Here is a 15831-nt window from a genome sequence, read left to right as displayed (position 1 = left end):
AAAACATGGCGGCCCCTATTACGCTCCATTGATTAACCACTTTAAACCTGGCATTCCTAATTTGGGCATGTCATTATAGGCAAAAATGTCCAAACACTTTCAAGAATTGTCAAGACTTTTTAAAGATTTTCAAAAAAGAGCAGATCAATACAAGCTCACAGCGTGTCTTTTTGAGGTTGTAGACGAAGAAGTTGTTAACCACACAGTTGAAAGACATCGTAGACTAATCAGAGTCACCAATCAGATAAACAAGCTGAAACTGAGTAATTCAACTTACCATATCGTCTCTGTCGGGTGGAAACCTCATATGTCCAAAACTGTTACTTTTCAGGATTAACCCATTAACTGCCAGAGGTATTTTCATATTTTTTTAGCCAGTGCCAGAGTTTTTCATTGAAAAAAAAAAAGTACTCAGGAGCCGAGATACAGAATTTTTAAGTTTTAAGTTAACAAGGAAGTGGATAGGAGTCTAGATCTTCGAAAAAATCATATCTCCTTGGTCTTTGGGTCAAATTGGAAAAAAAATAATATATATTATTATTATTATTATTTTTTATTTATTTTTCACGTAGATCTACGCGATTGGCACGTGGCGGCTTTAAATAGGTTCGCGTAGATCTACGTGATTGGCAGAGAATCAGTTAAAATTCAAAAGTAGCAAAAGTAGCAGATCTACAAGCTCAAAACACGTCGCTTCGCACCCCGTTTCGAGCTTGTGGATCTGCTACTTTGATGCTTTTGTGCGACGCTGTAGTCAGTGTGATCAAGTCACAAATCACAAAAAGTTAGAATATGGAGATAAGAGGTTTGTGCCTGACAGCAATGATATATACAGTATGTGTCCTACTGTATTCACCCATATTCATCTCTATGTGCAGGATGCAGTTTGGAGGTCTGGGACAGCTGTGTGACGGGGTCCTGGGCGGAGATGACTTCACAGAGACCAAGGAGTTGAGGGTCTGGCCCGGGTACGACTACCTTGGCTGGAGCCGGGAAACCCTCGGGCTAGGCAGCGTGGACATCGAGTTCCAGTTTGAAAAGACGCGTGTCTTTCACACCATGCAGGTAAAGCGATGGAGAGAGAGAGAGAGAGAGAGAGAGAGAGAGAGAGAGAGAGAGAGAGAGAGAGAGAGAGAGAGAGAGAGAGAGAGAGAGAGAGAGAGAGAGAGAGAGAGAGAGAGAGAGAGAGAGAGAGAGAGAGAGAGAGAGAGAGAGAGAGAGAGAGAGAGAGAGTGTGTACGTGTACGTGTACGTGTACGTGTACGTGTACGTGTACGTGTACGTGTACGTGTACGTGTATGATAAAGAGCAAGTTTGTATGTGTACATGCATGCTAGTTTTTGTGTGTGCATATGAATATAAGTGTGTGCGTGCGTGCGTTTGTGTGTGTGTGAGAGGGAGGGAGAAAGTCTGTCCATCTAACTGCTGCAGCGCATCTAAAAACTTTTAACTTGATTTGTGCAAAGGTCTTTGTCCCAAAAGATCAATATGTTGTTGTGGCCCTATTATCAGTATGTTGGCCAGAAACAAACTGAAATCGTTGCCTTTCTCTGCATTTGTCTGCTTTCTCCTTGGCATCTCGGTCAACTTGTGCCAGCGAACCTTGCAATGAACTCTAACAATGGCAGACAAAGTTGGGCTTGTTTTCAGCTGTCTCTCTTAACAATGGCTGTGATACCACCCCCCCCCATCTTCTCCTCCATCCATCCCCATCGTGTGGTGAGCCCAACGGCCATTCTGTCTGGAATCTCGCTCTGTCCCCAAACCATTTAATTGTTTTTCATTTGCAGTTGTTTTTCCCCGGGACACTGCGTCTGTGCTCTCCAGGGCACTCGGCATGCCACTGAGTTGCATCACAGCCTGTTTGTGCATCCGTGTGGTTTCTGGGGTTAGCATGTGAAGCAACACAGAGAGATTATTAACGCGAGGAAACCCAGTTTGAATCACGCCCGGGTCGTCTCATCGGAGACGCCGTGGAATGTTGGTTTAGGGCGTGGGATACAGTCGGCACCGTATACAGTACACCCTTATCCTGCAGTGAATTAATTCAGTCACATTTCATTTTCAAGTGATGAGTAGTATTTGACATGCCTCAAGTTTTGAGGCATGTTTTGAATGGATTCCACCTTTCAAAGTCCCTAAACATGCTCCTAGATTCTGTGCTGCTCGTTGTCTTTATTTCATCCCCAGCATTTCACAGCTAACACTTAAACCCTTGTGTACCAGTTTTGGGCATGTCACTTAGAGGCGAACATTTTCAAAAATAGCATATCTACAAGCTCACGACGCGTCGCAGTGTGATGTGTTGTGAGCTTGTAGATCGGCTATTCCCGCCGCACGACAACGTCATTTGACCAACTATAAAATATTGTCAGAGTTGTCAGAGAGGGGTTACGAAAGTAACTTTAGGGCTTAAGTGGTTACAATCATTCCAGATAATCTTCCTCTGACTCTGTGTTATTCCCAAACTTTATCCTGTTTTTCCTGCCTTTTCCCCTAACACTTTTCCCACTCTAATCTTGGATGACATGTGCCCTTTACTGGGCCTGGCAGAACGGATATGTCACTCACGCACACGCACTCACACGCACACGCGCGCGTGTGCGATCAACAAAATGCAGGGGAAGGAACCTGAACCTCACTCTGGCTCTTGTCTCTGCAGGTCTGGCTTCCCTTAACCTGCCTCTAATCTTGCTCCCAAGGAGAAACCTGACCTTTGAGCTCTTGTCACTCAAAAGACTTGACTTTAGCATAGTAACAAATCCAGTGTGTACCTGTTAGACTGTGTCTGTGCGTTTGTGTGTTTGTGTTTGTGTGAGTGTGTGTGTGTGTGTGTGTGTGTGTGTGTGTGTGTGTGTGTGTGTGTGTGTGTGTGTGTGTGTGTGTGTGTGTGTGTGTGTGCGCGTGCGTGTGCGTGTGTGTGTGTGAGCATGGCTTGCTTTTTCCAGAGGGACCCGTTTTATGCTGCCTTCGGTAATAATTGTAATCAATTATATGATTACATATGATTGGTTGGAAAGCTTTTTTTAATAGCTAGAATAGCTTTTAATAACTGCTATTGCTTGATAATTGCAGTCGCTCTATGCTGTTGATATTGTTCCTTAACTTGCGTCTAATCTCTCTCCCAAGTGGGAACGTAGGTCCTTTTAACCCCCTGGCAGTCAAAGGCTTACACATGAATTCATTCTGAGCATGTGTTTCTAGTGAGCTTTCTTTTACAGGAGACATATTATTTAGACTGCCTACGATAATTGTACCTAGTTATTACAGATGTTTGTAGACCTATTCAAGATAAGGACCTCATGTCAATTGCCCTTGATGATAATTGTAGTCACCATAGTGATCAGAGTCATGCTTGGTTTGCGTGGAAACAAAAGTGTTCACAGTCTGTCCCTCTCTCATGGAGAACAGTGTCTCTATGCCACTGTTCTGGTTCTTCCTCACAGGTACCTGAGCGAGATATGGTTCATTTTGTTTCCACAGTCTGTCTTTTAAAGACACATGAGCAGTCACTTAGGACGGAGTAGTAGGGAAGCTACGGCACAGAAAGGGAGAGTACTAGAGTAGGGTACAGTTAAGTACATGCAGTTCCCCCGGAACAACACAGCTGTATATTGTCACTGTCAGGCAGAAAACTTGTATCTCCATATTGAATCTTTTTATGTTTTCTCATATTTTTCTCATATTTGATATTTTGGCATAATTATTTGTGAGCTTGTAGATCGGCCTTTTATTTTTTATTTTTTAATTACATGCCCAAAATAAGGACACCAGGTTGAAAGTGGTTAAGTATGTCTATGGGTTTTTATGCATGGGATAATTGACGGCGAGGCGGTCATTGTTGGGAAATAAACCCTGTTTAATCATCCTGAAGGCGTTTATTTCTCAACAATGACCGCCTCGCCGTCAAATATTATTTACACAGCAACTTAATACATTAATTAATACATTGACACAAAAGTAACAACAAAACGAAGTATTTCCTTGCTTACGGTAATGAAAGTATTCCATTAATTTATGCCAGGTGCGGCCGCCCGTCCAGTGCAACACGGTCTCCTCGGAAAACAACAGGAAGTGTTGATCAAATAGAATACATTTTCGGGTTACTGCTTTGTCTATTTCTCGCTTCAAATGTTTTCAAAAACATTCTTGAGAGCAATGTTTAGCTGTAAATGACATTGTGTGTTTGTTTACATGGCTGTCATGTTGGATACGGCACAAAATCAAGCAACGCAGCCAGGTGCTCTGAGCCTTTGATTAGACAGCGGTCTGTTATTGAGCTCATTGGTCATTATGCAGAAATAACACACAGCTGAATTCAGTGCTTGACCAATCAGAATCAAGCATTCAACCAAGCCGTGTAATAAGAATATTTCAATTTCAATCAATGAAAAGTATTAACAAGAGTGACTAAATAACTACGTTAGATGCATTGGAACACAGGTTCTTTTTTAAAATTTCCTCAAAAGTAACGGTTTTGAGGACATACAAGTTTTCTGTCCGACAGCGACAATATTCTGGATACAAACTGTGCTAGTCTGCCTTTCCGGTCGTTCCTGTGAGATTGTTACGCTCTTTGTTCAGTGCTGTTTGATGCATTCACACACGGGAGACAAAAGCGTGTAGAAAGTAAGTGCTGGAGAGTAATTCTGAAGGTCAGATGGATTTGTGGTTAAATAAACTGAAGCTAGTGCAGTGCAATGTTCTGCTGTGTTCCAGCGGTGTGCAGGTCAGTGTGTACTCCCTGAAGGAGTAGTGGGTTACCCAGGCTCTGCAGAGTTATTAAAGAACCCCCACCCCCTCCCTTACTGCCCTCTACGCACTCACACACGCTCGTGCATGCACACACACACACACGCACACGCACACGCACACACACACACACACACACACACACACACACACACACACACACACACACACACACACACACACACACACACACACACACACACACACAGGCTTACAGTATCTCCTCTCGCCTGTATCTCCTGTCAAATAGAATTGGTTATATGTCAACTCCAACATCTGGCACAGCTGTTCTCTTGGTGTCATGTGTGTTTTAAATGTACTGTATGTAAGTGCATGTATATATACATACATATTTTATGCTCGCATGCATGCATGTACATGTATGATCGTGCATACTGTACATGTGTACGTGTGTGTGTCTGTGTGCGTGTGCGTGTGCGTGTGCGTACATGCGTGCGTGCATTTATGCAGTCTTTGTGTGTGCATGCTATTCCACATGTGGCTTGTGTTAGTGAGCCCGGTCCCTGCAGCTATTGTCAGCTTAATGACAGTGGAGCCTTTACAGCACACAACAGAACTAGCCCTCTCTGCCATTTAAACCCCACTGTTACAACCGGCTCGTAAGCCGCAACACAAGGAGGAACCCAAGAGGGTATTTTGAATGACGGTGAATTAAAGTTTATTAACAAAGTGAAAAAATAAAGGAAAGAGTAGAAAGTACACAGCAAAGACACAGTGCTGCATCTGGTCAAGTTGTAGAGAAGATGATGGCTGTACATTGATTGAATACTTTTATTTTTTTATTAACAGTTTGCAAAAAAAAGGCACGGTGGCACAGATTTATACAAAAGAATGCTTAAAGGATAACCCATCTCTAGAGACAGGCTCGATCAAATTCAGAATCAACTTGTAAGAGGTGTAAATGATAAAACAGTTTCACCCAAAAGATTGGGTAAAATTATTTTTGCGCAAGCTCTCAACATTGCATACTGTATATAAGGAAGAGTTAGAATAGGGAAAGAGAGAATAGAGCAGAAAGGAACACAGAACAAGTCAAATAAATGGAAGGCACAGTCTAATCAATGGACAAATGGGATTATGGAAGGCAGAAATGCTTCTTGTGCAGGAGGAAGACTTATCCACTGGCACCGGTTCCCCGGAATGAAGTTATCGGCACAGCAGTTTATCAGCACACTTAAAGGGAAAGAACAAACAAACACAGCACCCCGATGAAGGAGACAACATTCAATCACAAAGAGAGTGTATCACATCGAAACTCCTACTACGACTACCACTGCTAGCAGTGCAATAATCTCCCTCTTCTCCCTCTATCACTCACATTTATGCCTATAGCCCAGCAAATCGTAGCTGTCCATATTTCATTATTTTGTTTTTCTTCATAAACAAATGCCCTATTTTATGCTTTGTCGTATGACAGTGTCGCACAAACGGGAACTCAGCTATTTTTGCTATTTTTGAAAGATTTTGAACATTTTTATCTAGAATGACATGTCCAAAAGATGGATGCCAGATTGAAAGTGATTCATTAATTGTCCACTTCCTGAAAAGTAACGGTTTTGGACATACAGTACAAGGTTTCCGGTCACCAGCAATGAACACACACGCACACGCACGCACGCACACACACACACACACACACACACACACACACACACACACACACACGCATCTATACCTGCAGCCCTAGAAAGTGAAGGAGCGCTACTATTAGCTCTATACCACCCACCACTATCATTATTATTCCGCCCACCCTTTTCCCGTCCACCTCCTGTCTCTTTCATTTATAGTCGTTCCCCTGCAGCAGAGTGAGCAGACATGGCTGCTAATTCTACCCGTTCCAGCCATCTCCTTCCCTCTTGACTTCTTCTGCCTCTCTCACGGCTCTCATTTTGACCTTTCGCTTTGCTCACTATGTGCTCCATCTGGTTCCCCGCACCTCTCTCCGCTTATGTTTTAGGCTATATCTCTCTGCAACACACACACACACACAAACACACACACACACACAAACACACACACGCGCACACGCACACACACGTAGAGTATATCACTTTATTAGTATTACTTTCTCATGCTGTCCTCTGCCTGGTATAATATATGCCATTTCACTTGCGAAACACGCTGTAGCAGCCTCACAAGATATAAATGTCAGTAAAAAATAGATGCTGGGTAGGCTGCAACAACTCAACTTTATTGTGTCTTTGTTCCCTGCTCAGGAAACAGCAGAGACTAGTGTAGAACAAGCGAACGGAGGAATACATGGTGGTTGAGTCGTATACACTGTAGCTCAGTGGTTATTTTTAGCGCTCCTGCTAAGCTTTGCAGTCTCTAAACGCTTCATACTGAAAGACGGGAAGATACAGTGTATATAAGGAGAAATTTAATGAGGCGCAGGTTCCGCTGTTTGTTTAATCAGGACTGCCTTTTGTCAATCTCCACCTCCTGATAAATGCGGATGCTCGAATGCCTGTTACATAAGCCATTCATCTTCCCCCCCCCCCATTCCTCTCTTCCCTGTCTCCCTGCTCCCTCATCTATCCATCCCTCTTTCCGCCCACCTTCTTCCTCCTCTCATTGTGTATAGTCACACCGATGCCTCATATATTACAAGGACTTTTATGGGATGCTCTCTCTCTCTCTCTCTCGCAGTCGTACCCTGCTTGTATAAACATAAATGATGTATTCTCCTCTCCTCTCCTCTCCTCTCCTCTCCTCTCCTCTCCTCTCCTCTCCTCTCCTCTCCTCTCCTCTCCTCTCCTCTCCTCTCCTCTCCTCTCCTCTCCTCTCCTCTCTTCCTTCATCATTATCACTTTATCCCTCATTCTCCTTCCTTACTCTGTCTCTCTCTTTGCTGCCTCCCCCTCTTCCATGCAAATTTCCCTCATTTGTAGTACTGCCCAGCTCACAGTCATGCCAAAGCAATTACAAGCAATGGGATAGAAATGGGTTATTCATCATTTGACATATTAATTGAATCCCTCGCTGACTCTCCTGTACATTACAAGCAAACAAACTGTCAATTAAAAGTTTCCCACATGTTTGCAAAAGGCCCTGGAGCTCAACCCTAACGCTGCATTCACACCAGCCGTGGCAGCGGTTTCTACCACAACATTTTTTTCCGCTAAATCGGCATGTCCGAGTGACACCCACATAAATAAGGAAGTTGTGGTCCGCCGTGGGCTCTGTTGTTTCGGGTGGCTCAAAGCCAGTAGCTGTGCCCGGCAGGAGAGCTCAAAGGCAGGGAGGAGAAGTACAGACACCCAGTGCTCCACACTGGCAGCTTGTTTCTAGACACTGTATAGATTTTCGGTAAGAAATAGGCCATGTAATTTGCTTGAACATCTAAAACTGCTAGTGTGACACATTTTTTAATCAATATTCAGTACTTCCATACTGTAGTCTATTTATCTCCTTCTCAAGTGGTGCTGACTGTGTACTTCTAGTCCACGGCTGTTTCAGACCACAGTGCACTTCTGGTTGGCTGCTGCTCTGTCTCGCTGCACAACAGCTGCGGCGAAAGTTTAGCTTTTCTCAACTTTGCCTCTCCGCTTTCTGCTGGCTCCGCCTGCTGCTGTAGTGGGTAAAGCGGCGGCCACTCCTCCTCACCATAGACAATGCATTGAACCTCGCCGTACTCTCAGAACGTGGGAGCAGAATATCGCTGCTGGAGTGAATTTACCAGTACTGAACATACAGGCGTGTGTAGCCGTGGATTACAACGGGCAGTGTTGCTGTTTTTTCCATCACTTCTGCCTCTATAATGTGGCAGATGATCAATGTGGAATCTTATCAGACTTAACACACCTGCCTGGCTTGGTGTGCTTGAACTGAACCCTGGGGCATTTACCTTTCTAGTTCGGTTAGGTTAGAGAAGGTGACACCCCAGCCAAATGTGGTTGCAGATCAAACAATTGGCCTGCTTCGGAAAGGTGGTCTGAGCTTCTAACGTAAACCTGAAGCGGTTTGTTTGAAGTGAGAGGATTAGGTGAACCGGCTATTGGAAGCAAACTACAAATGCTTTTGAGTTTGGAGTACATTGCATTATGAGCGGAAAATTCACACGTTTAGTGAGCCATCCAAACTTAAAACAGGAGAGTGGATCAGAAAAAACACTGCTTGATGACATTTCATCATTTCCAGTGTTATCTGACACTGGCATCTGCTTGCAGCACCTTTTTCTACCTAATGAGGGTGGATTCTGCCGATGCTTTTCAATGGGAATGGCGTGGTTTGATGGTCTTGCGCATCTGTGTGTCGCGCACACGCAATTATGGTTTTACATTATGGTTTTACAGCTATCTATCAGTGTGAGAATATCTTGTTGAATCCTTGAATCCAAACAATGTTTAGTGCTGGTGCACAGTGCAAGGTGATTTAACTATGAGTACTACAGACAGGCACAAATCTCTGTCAATGTTATTCATTATAGGCACCAACCTCTAAAGACCCAACTCCTTTTTTACTTCAGTCTTTTTGTATTCACGTTCAGCGCAAAATAGAAACAATGTATCAACTGCTGTCTTGAGAAACCTGCCACCGCCTAAGTCCTGTACTTTTCAAATCACCTTATTTCTTTCAAATTCACTTCTGTCTTTATTTCAAATATAAAAACTGCTCCTCTAAAAGGGGGAAAAACATAAACCATATTCGTAATTACTTATGCAGCCTGATTTCTAAAATTCTTTACTTCCTCCTGACCACCTCTTGCCCTTTTCCCCCTCCTCTTACTCTCCAGGTTCACAGCAACAACCGGCACACGCAGGGCGTGCGCGTCTTCAGCAAAGTGGAGTGCCAGTTCAAGCCGGAGCTCCTGCAGCCATGGTCGTCTCCGCCGCTCACGCTGGTTGTCCCCCTGGGGGACCTCAAGGACCCGTCCTCAAGGCCCATCTCCCTGCCGCTGGGGGGCCGCCCCGCCAAGATCCTCCTCTGCAAGTTCTTCTTTGCCGACCGCTGGCTCCTCATCAGCGAGATCTCCTTCTCCTCTGGTAGGGTGAATGGAGGAACTGTGGGCAAGCGGGAGATGTTTGGGTTTCAGAATGTGGCTTGAGGTTTCACTCTGTGGTTGACTGAAACAAGGAGCCTTTTATGTAGGTGCTACCTAGAAATAGACACTGTATTTAGAGAAGAGAGGAGAGAAGAAGAAGGGCAAAGGTTAGGGGGTGGGGGACAGGAAACAGGAGAAAGTGTCCTGAAATGACATGCAGCAAAGGTCCGACAGGCAGTCAGAGCCTATGTGGTACATGCCTCAACCACTTGGCTATCGGCGCCCCAAAAAATGATCAATTTGTTAATACTAATTATCCCCGCCAGAACGGCCGAGGCAAGGGATTATGTGTACCCTCCCGTGAGTCTGACCGTGAGTCTGTCTGTCTGTAAACAGCTAATCCTGGGCACCGCTGGACCGTTTGGCAAATTTCAAATCGCTCTCATGGTGGCACCTTAACAGGTCGTGTCACGTTTCCGGCCTATAACTCTTGAACCGTAAAAAGGACAATGAACGATATGTGTACCCTGGATTCCTTGAATCATGACCTAACTCCCCATATACAGAAAGGTGAGTAGGCCCAAGACTCACAGACGGACAGACAGAGTCTTTCTTCTAGAGCCACGGCGTAAGAACATTGGTGACGTTTCAGTCTGTCGACCTTCATTGGTCACCAATGTTTTTTGATTGGTGTCAATAAAGTTTTTAACCTGAGGACGTGTTGCTCATCATCTTCTATCTGCTCTGTGGGTGACTGCCATGTTGATAATTGGTCAGTGTTTATGATGAGGCGTATTCATGTGATCTTTAACTGTTCCTCTCTCTCTTTGAATCCCATCTGCCCCCCCTCTCTCTCTTTCTCACTCTTTCTCTCTCTCTCTCTCATTCTATCTTTCTCAGAGCCCTTTGGAGAGGGCGTCACCGACACCCCTCCTCATATTCCTCATCCTGCTCCTCCGGCTCTCCCCACCACCTCCCCTGCTGCTCCTCTTCCCCCCGTCCTGCCCACCTTGTCCTCCTTCCCCTCGCCCAGTGACAACTCCTCCAACACCACCGCCGGCCCCTACGGTAAGTTCTAATCTGCTCCAGCTCCTCTTCCTCGTCCTCCTCTTTTTCTCATCCTTTTGCTGTTAACCGTGAAATGACACGCACAAAGCCCTATCCATCATTCTTTCTTTGTATATCTCCTCTCCTGAGTAATAGGATTGTGGGCACGATGTCTCAGCTCAGTGCCAAATGCAGCCACCAGTACCAAAGAACCCCCCCCCCCCACACACACACACACACACACACACACACACACACATGCACGCGCGCACACGTGTGCACACGCGCACACGCGCACACACATTCATGTTGTCACATGCTCCCGAATCCTCCGGGCTTCCAGCCAGCCTTCACTCCATCAATCTTTACCTACATTCACTGCAGGATGCTTATCTCAGGGAGCTCATTGTACGGAAAGGACAAGGCGATACTGGCAGAATATTAAAGGTCATGAAGTTTCAACTCATGATTTGTGTGAAGCAGTCTCTCATTCCAGCCTTATATAGCCTATTCACAGTGGAGATGTAATGTGACAGATGTGGCTCCTTTTGTGCAAACTCTCTCCCTACAGAAATACCCTCTTGTACCCAGAAATACCCACTTGAAGATGTTAATCATGTTGCAGTCTGAATAACGTCTATTCAACATGTCATGGTCACCGGGTCCCATGGGTCAAACCAAAGCACTTCTATAGGGAAGCAAAGTACTGAAACTCTCATTCAGAGGAGCACAGAATGACTTGGACTCTATATGGAGAGTTTAAACATTTACACCAGTACATTTGTTTTATATTATTGGTTGGTTGTCAGCGAGACGGCCAACTAGTTAGCATCAGTTAGTGTAGGTGTTATGCTAATGCTGCCATTTAATCGTGCTCACATGAGCCAGTTAGAGGTCAAGCTGACAAAATGAATACTGAATACCAGTTCAAAATGTCTTCTAGTGATTACTTAACTAACGTTTATGTGGGAATATTCTAATTCTTTGTAATAAACAATTTTAGGCAAATGTGTTCTAACCATTTGGGCAAAATGCTAAAGGCAAAGTGCTTGCTACTGGCCAAGTAATCATCGCTTGCACAAGAATGTTTGCCTATTAAATATATGCGACTCATACCTCTACATGTATTTAGACAGACTCATGCTATTCACTCCATTCCTCCCCTCTTCCACACCCTCCTCTTGAGTCCTCCTCCTCATCATTCAGTTCTCTTCTCATCCACTCCACCTTCTCCCCTCCTTTTTCCATCCCTCGCTACTCCTCCAGACCCCCCCACATCCAGCCCCATGACCTCGGACCTCCCGGCTAACGGCACGCTTTCAGGTGAGACAGAAAAAAGGAGGAAAGAAAAAAAGAGGGAGAGACAGAGAGAGAGAGTGGGTGGGAGGCGGATGAATTGAGAGGGACAAGTGAGATGGGTTGAAGTACAGCACATCCACTTTGGCCATCGTCCAGCATCTTAAAAGTGTCCCACTGTTCAGCAGAGACTAGGGAGGTTTATTGGAGCAGGAGGTGGAGGGGAGGGGAGGGGGGGAGGAGGCGTCTGGCACTCCCTCTCCATCCCGCTGGGGTTTAAAGATATACAGACATAACAGGGGAAACAAACCCTTTGCTGCTAACACTTTGCTATAGCATGTTATATTTATGTACAATAACAGCTGGGCTTCCTGTGGTCTCCCCGCACTGCATGTTTCTTAGGAACCCAGGCTCCGTTTGACACATCCAGACAATAACAGAACTCTAAAATGTCTCTGTGTGGTGCGTACAGAGCTTTGGATCTTCCTCTTACTGACTGTGGTTGACCGGCTGTGTTTGGGTTTTTTCAACCACCCTCATGCAGTCTGGGCTGAGAGACACTGTGTGTGTGTGTGTGTGTGTGTGTGTGTGTGTGTGTGTGTGTGTGTGTGTGTGTGTGTGTGTGTGTGTGTGTGTGTGTGTGTGTGTGTGTGTGTGTGTGTGTGTGTGTGTGTGTGTGTGTGTGTGTGTGTGTGTGTGTGGGGGGGTGTGTGTGGGGGTGTGTGTGTGTGTGCGCGCGCGCGTGTTTGTGCTCAGGTATGCACATGCATAGCTGTGTGTATGTGTATGTACATGTGCCTATTCATGACTAAATGAATGGGTGTATGTTGTTAATATACATGTGAATGTGTGCGTGTGTATGTGTGTGCACGCGCATGCATGTGTGTCTTTATGTCTTTGTGCAGGGGTCCTGTTAACTAAGCTTTATATTACAAACCTACCAGCATTAGTCCAGTTAGACTTGGGTTTTCTTTTACGAGTTATGTTTATGGTCTTAAGTTTATGCCAAACTATAGCAAGGAAACCCTTTTCATCCCTCATTCTAATGAAACGGCACATTTGACCTTCACGGGGGGAGAAATAACAACAGTCGCCAAATTAATAATATAAATCGGACTCACTCCAAGGGCTGCTGAGAGGCACAGATTTACACTGCATGCACATTCTGTTCCCAGCAGTGCAGGGGCTTTGAGAGAGACGCCGTGGTATGAACCATGCATACTGGATGCGTGCTTTCGCACACAATCCCACATCAGACACGCGCTAAGCCTGATGAAGCTATCTGGGTGTGGCATGGGGACTTTGTCACCATGCAGACGGTGCTGCTAATGCACTCGGACGCGCGATGGCACGTTAACACACGCCATAGACACAACACTGCAGTGCACGCTGCCCTCTCCCACCTGGAGAAGAGGAACTCCTACGTGAGAATGCTGTTTATAGATTACAGCTCATCGTTCAAAACCACAGTTGCCTCCAGACTCGAGTCAACACCAAGCTAAGAAACCTAGGACTCAACCCCGGCCTGTGCAGCTGGATCCTGGACTTTCTGTCAGAGTGATTTTTACATACACACAGACATACTGTACACGTAAATAGATGTTTATAACTTAGGAGTAGGAACCTTGCACACAGCACCTTCAAGCACCTTAAGCGCTGACCAACAGACCAACTGTCTTAATACTGCTGCTATTCTTTGATTATTAGATTGTTAGTTTTTTCCTTGTTGTATTATATGTTTATGATGATTATTGTCTCCGCCGAAGGTGGAGAATATGTTTTCGCTTTGTGTGAGCAAACATTGTTAGCCAAGCTAACATTGGGCAAGCTCCACGTGACACGTGTCAATTTGTTGACACCAATGCCTCTGATTGGCTAGAGGGACGCGTGACGAAATAAAATTCTATAAATAGGTGTGTCACTTCAAAAAGCCCTTACTTTTTGAAGTGAGGTAAAACAGGATCAATCAGACTTGATTGGAACAGTACCTTCAGTAAGTCCAAGTCACCCGTCTGTGCGTGTGTGTTTCCCTCTGAGAACACCTAACATTGGTCAAGCAAAGGCGCAGAAGGCCAAAGCTAAGAAAGCATACTCATCTACAATTGTAACGTAGAAGAGGACTAGAGTTGAAATGATCCCACAACAAAGCCGAACTCTTAATACGTGTCAATATGTTGACATCAATGTCTCTGATTGGCTAGAGGGACGCATGACGAAATACAATCCTATAATAAAAAGGTGTGTCACTTCAAAAAGCCGTTTACGTTTTTGAAGCGAGGTAAGACAGGATCAATCAGTCTTGATTGGAACAGTATCTTCTAGTCCAAATCACCCGTCCGTGCGTGTGTGTGTGTCCCTTTGAGAACACCTGACATTGGTCAAGCAAAGGCGCAGAAGGCCAAAGCTAAGAAAGCATACTCATCTACAACAGTAACACAGAAGAGGACTAGAGTTGAATTTTTAAACATTAGAAGACAAAATATGATTTTTAAATCATTTTTTTTTTAATAAATATTTCTTTAACATACACTATATATATTTTACTCTACTGTATCTCATTAGTTATTGCTATGATAATATAATTGCTATAGTCTGCTGGCGGAGACTTGTGCTCCGAGGAGCACATTTTCTAGTTATTATTGCTGCTACAATGTCTCAGGAACCAGACCAAAATAATTGTACTCTTATCTACCCATACACGATATGTAACGATAAAAAACCTTGAACCTTGAACTCATCCTGACACAAACCCTTGTACATGTACGAACATACACTGAGTTGGATTGACATTTTCACCATCATTTTAGCTGACGCACCTGTGCAGAGCGAGTTAGAACAAGCATGACCGTTGAATGTTTGTCAGTTTTTGGCTCACTAGCAAACAGCCAGTTACAAAGAGTTTTTGAGGCTAAGAGCACATGCAAAACTACTGGCATTCACACAATTCCCTTTTTTTCCATGCAAAGCAGTAACGATACCTGCAATTGAGGCATTTTTCCTTTTTACATATCTTTTTACATTCTCCAGGGCCCAACTTTGCTTCCGGGACTCCAAGGGCAGGACTTCCAGTAGCCAAGGATGACAGCAGCAACACCGCCATTCTGATTGGCTGCCTGGTGGGGATTATCCTACTGCTACTGGCTGTTATAGCTGTCATTCTATGGAGGCAGTACTGGAAAAAAATACTAGGCAAGGTGAGAATCCAGGGGTGGGTGGGTGTGTGTGTGTGTGTGTGTGTCTGTCTACTTGAAGGTCAAGTACCCATACCTAGCAACAGCATGTATTATTGTCCATGCTTAGTACTGTAAGTGTGCAGACTCATAGAACTGGTATTTAGCCTTAGTCGATCGATCAACTGATTCTTTGCTGAGGACAGCAGAGCCAAACAAAGACAAGAGCCAGACAGCTGGTGAGATAACCGCCTCAGCCCCATCTGCTTTGAAACAGCAGCTTTCAGGTGCTCAGGCATCAGAACCGCCCTTGCTTTGAGTACTGTCTGGTGGTATTCACTTGAAAATGACACAACAGGTACTTTTAGCGATTTTCTTTCTTTTTTAGAGAATGTGTTCCAAGTGCACTGTTGATTTCCATAAAGCAAGCCCAGCCAGGCTTGCCATTATTTATGGTATCTGGGGAGCTCATTAGTGATATTTCAAGTTCTCTCTTTGTTCTTCTACTCTGGTGTATGTGTACTACAGTATATGGACGAAAAGATTTCTATTTACTATAGT

The 15831-nt window shown here is 44.6% G+C and overlaps 1 protein-coding gene across 4 annotated transcripts in view; it reads left to right on the top strand.

Moving 5' to 3' along the window:
• ddr1 (discoidin domain receptor tyrosine kinase 1) overlaps positions 1–15831 on the top strand; it is a 68204-nt gene that overhangs the window by 41157 nt on the left and 11216 nt on the right. For 3 of the 4 annotated variants that reach the window (XM_080427649.1, XM_080427647.1, XM_080427646.1), the window contains exons 8-12: positions 879–1065; positions 9509–9758; positions 10658–10825; positions 12071–12127; positions 15128–15294. In XM_080427649.1, coding sequence (XP_080283775.1) covers positions 879–1065; positions 9509–9758; positions 10658–10825; positions 12071–12127; positions 15128–15294 — 829 coding nt within the window. The remainder of the gene's footprint in view (positions 1–878; positions 1066–9508; positions 9759–10657; positions 10826–12070; positions 12128–15127; positions 15295–15831) is intronic. The other variant, XM_080427648.1, reaches the window with a different exon arrangement.

The sequence above is a fragment of the Gymnoscopelus braueri genome, assembly GCF_963280865.1.
Source record: "Gymnoscopelus braueri genome assembly, chromosome: 4".
Classification (NCBI taxonomy): Eukaryota; Metazoa; Chordata; class Actinopteri; order Myctophiformes; family Myctophidae; genus Gymnoscopelus; species Gymnoscopelus braueri.
Note: the sequence above shows the minus strand (reverse complement) of the source record. Positions and strands in the feature narration are given on the sequence as shown.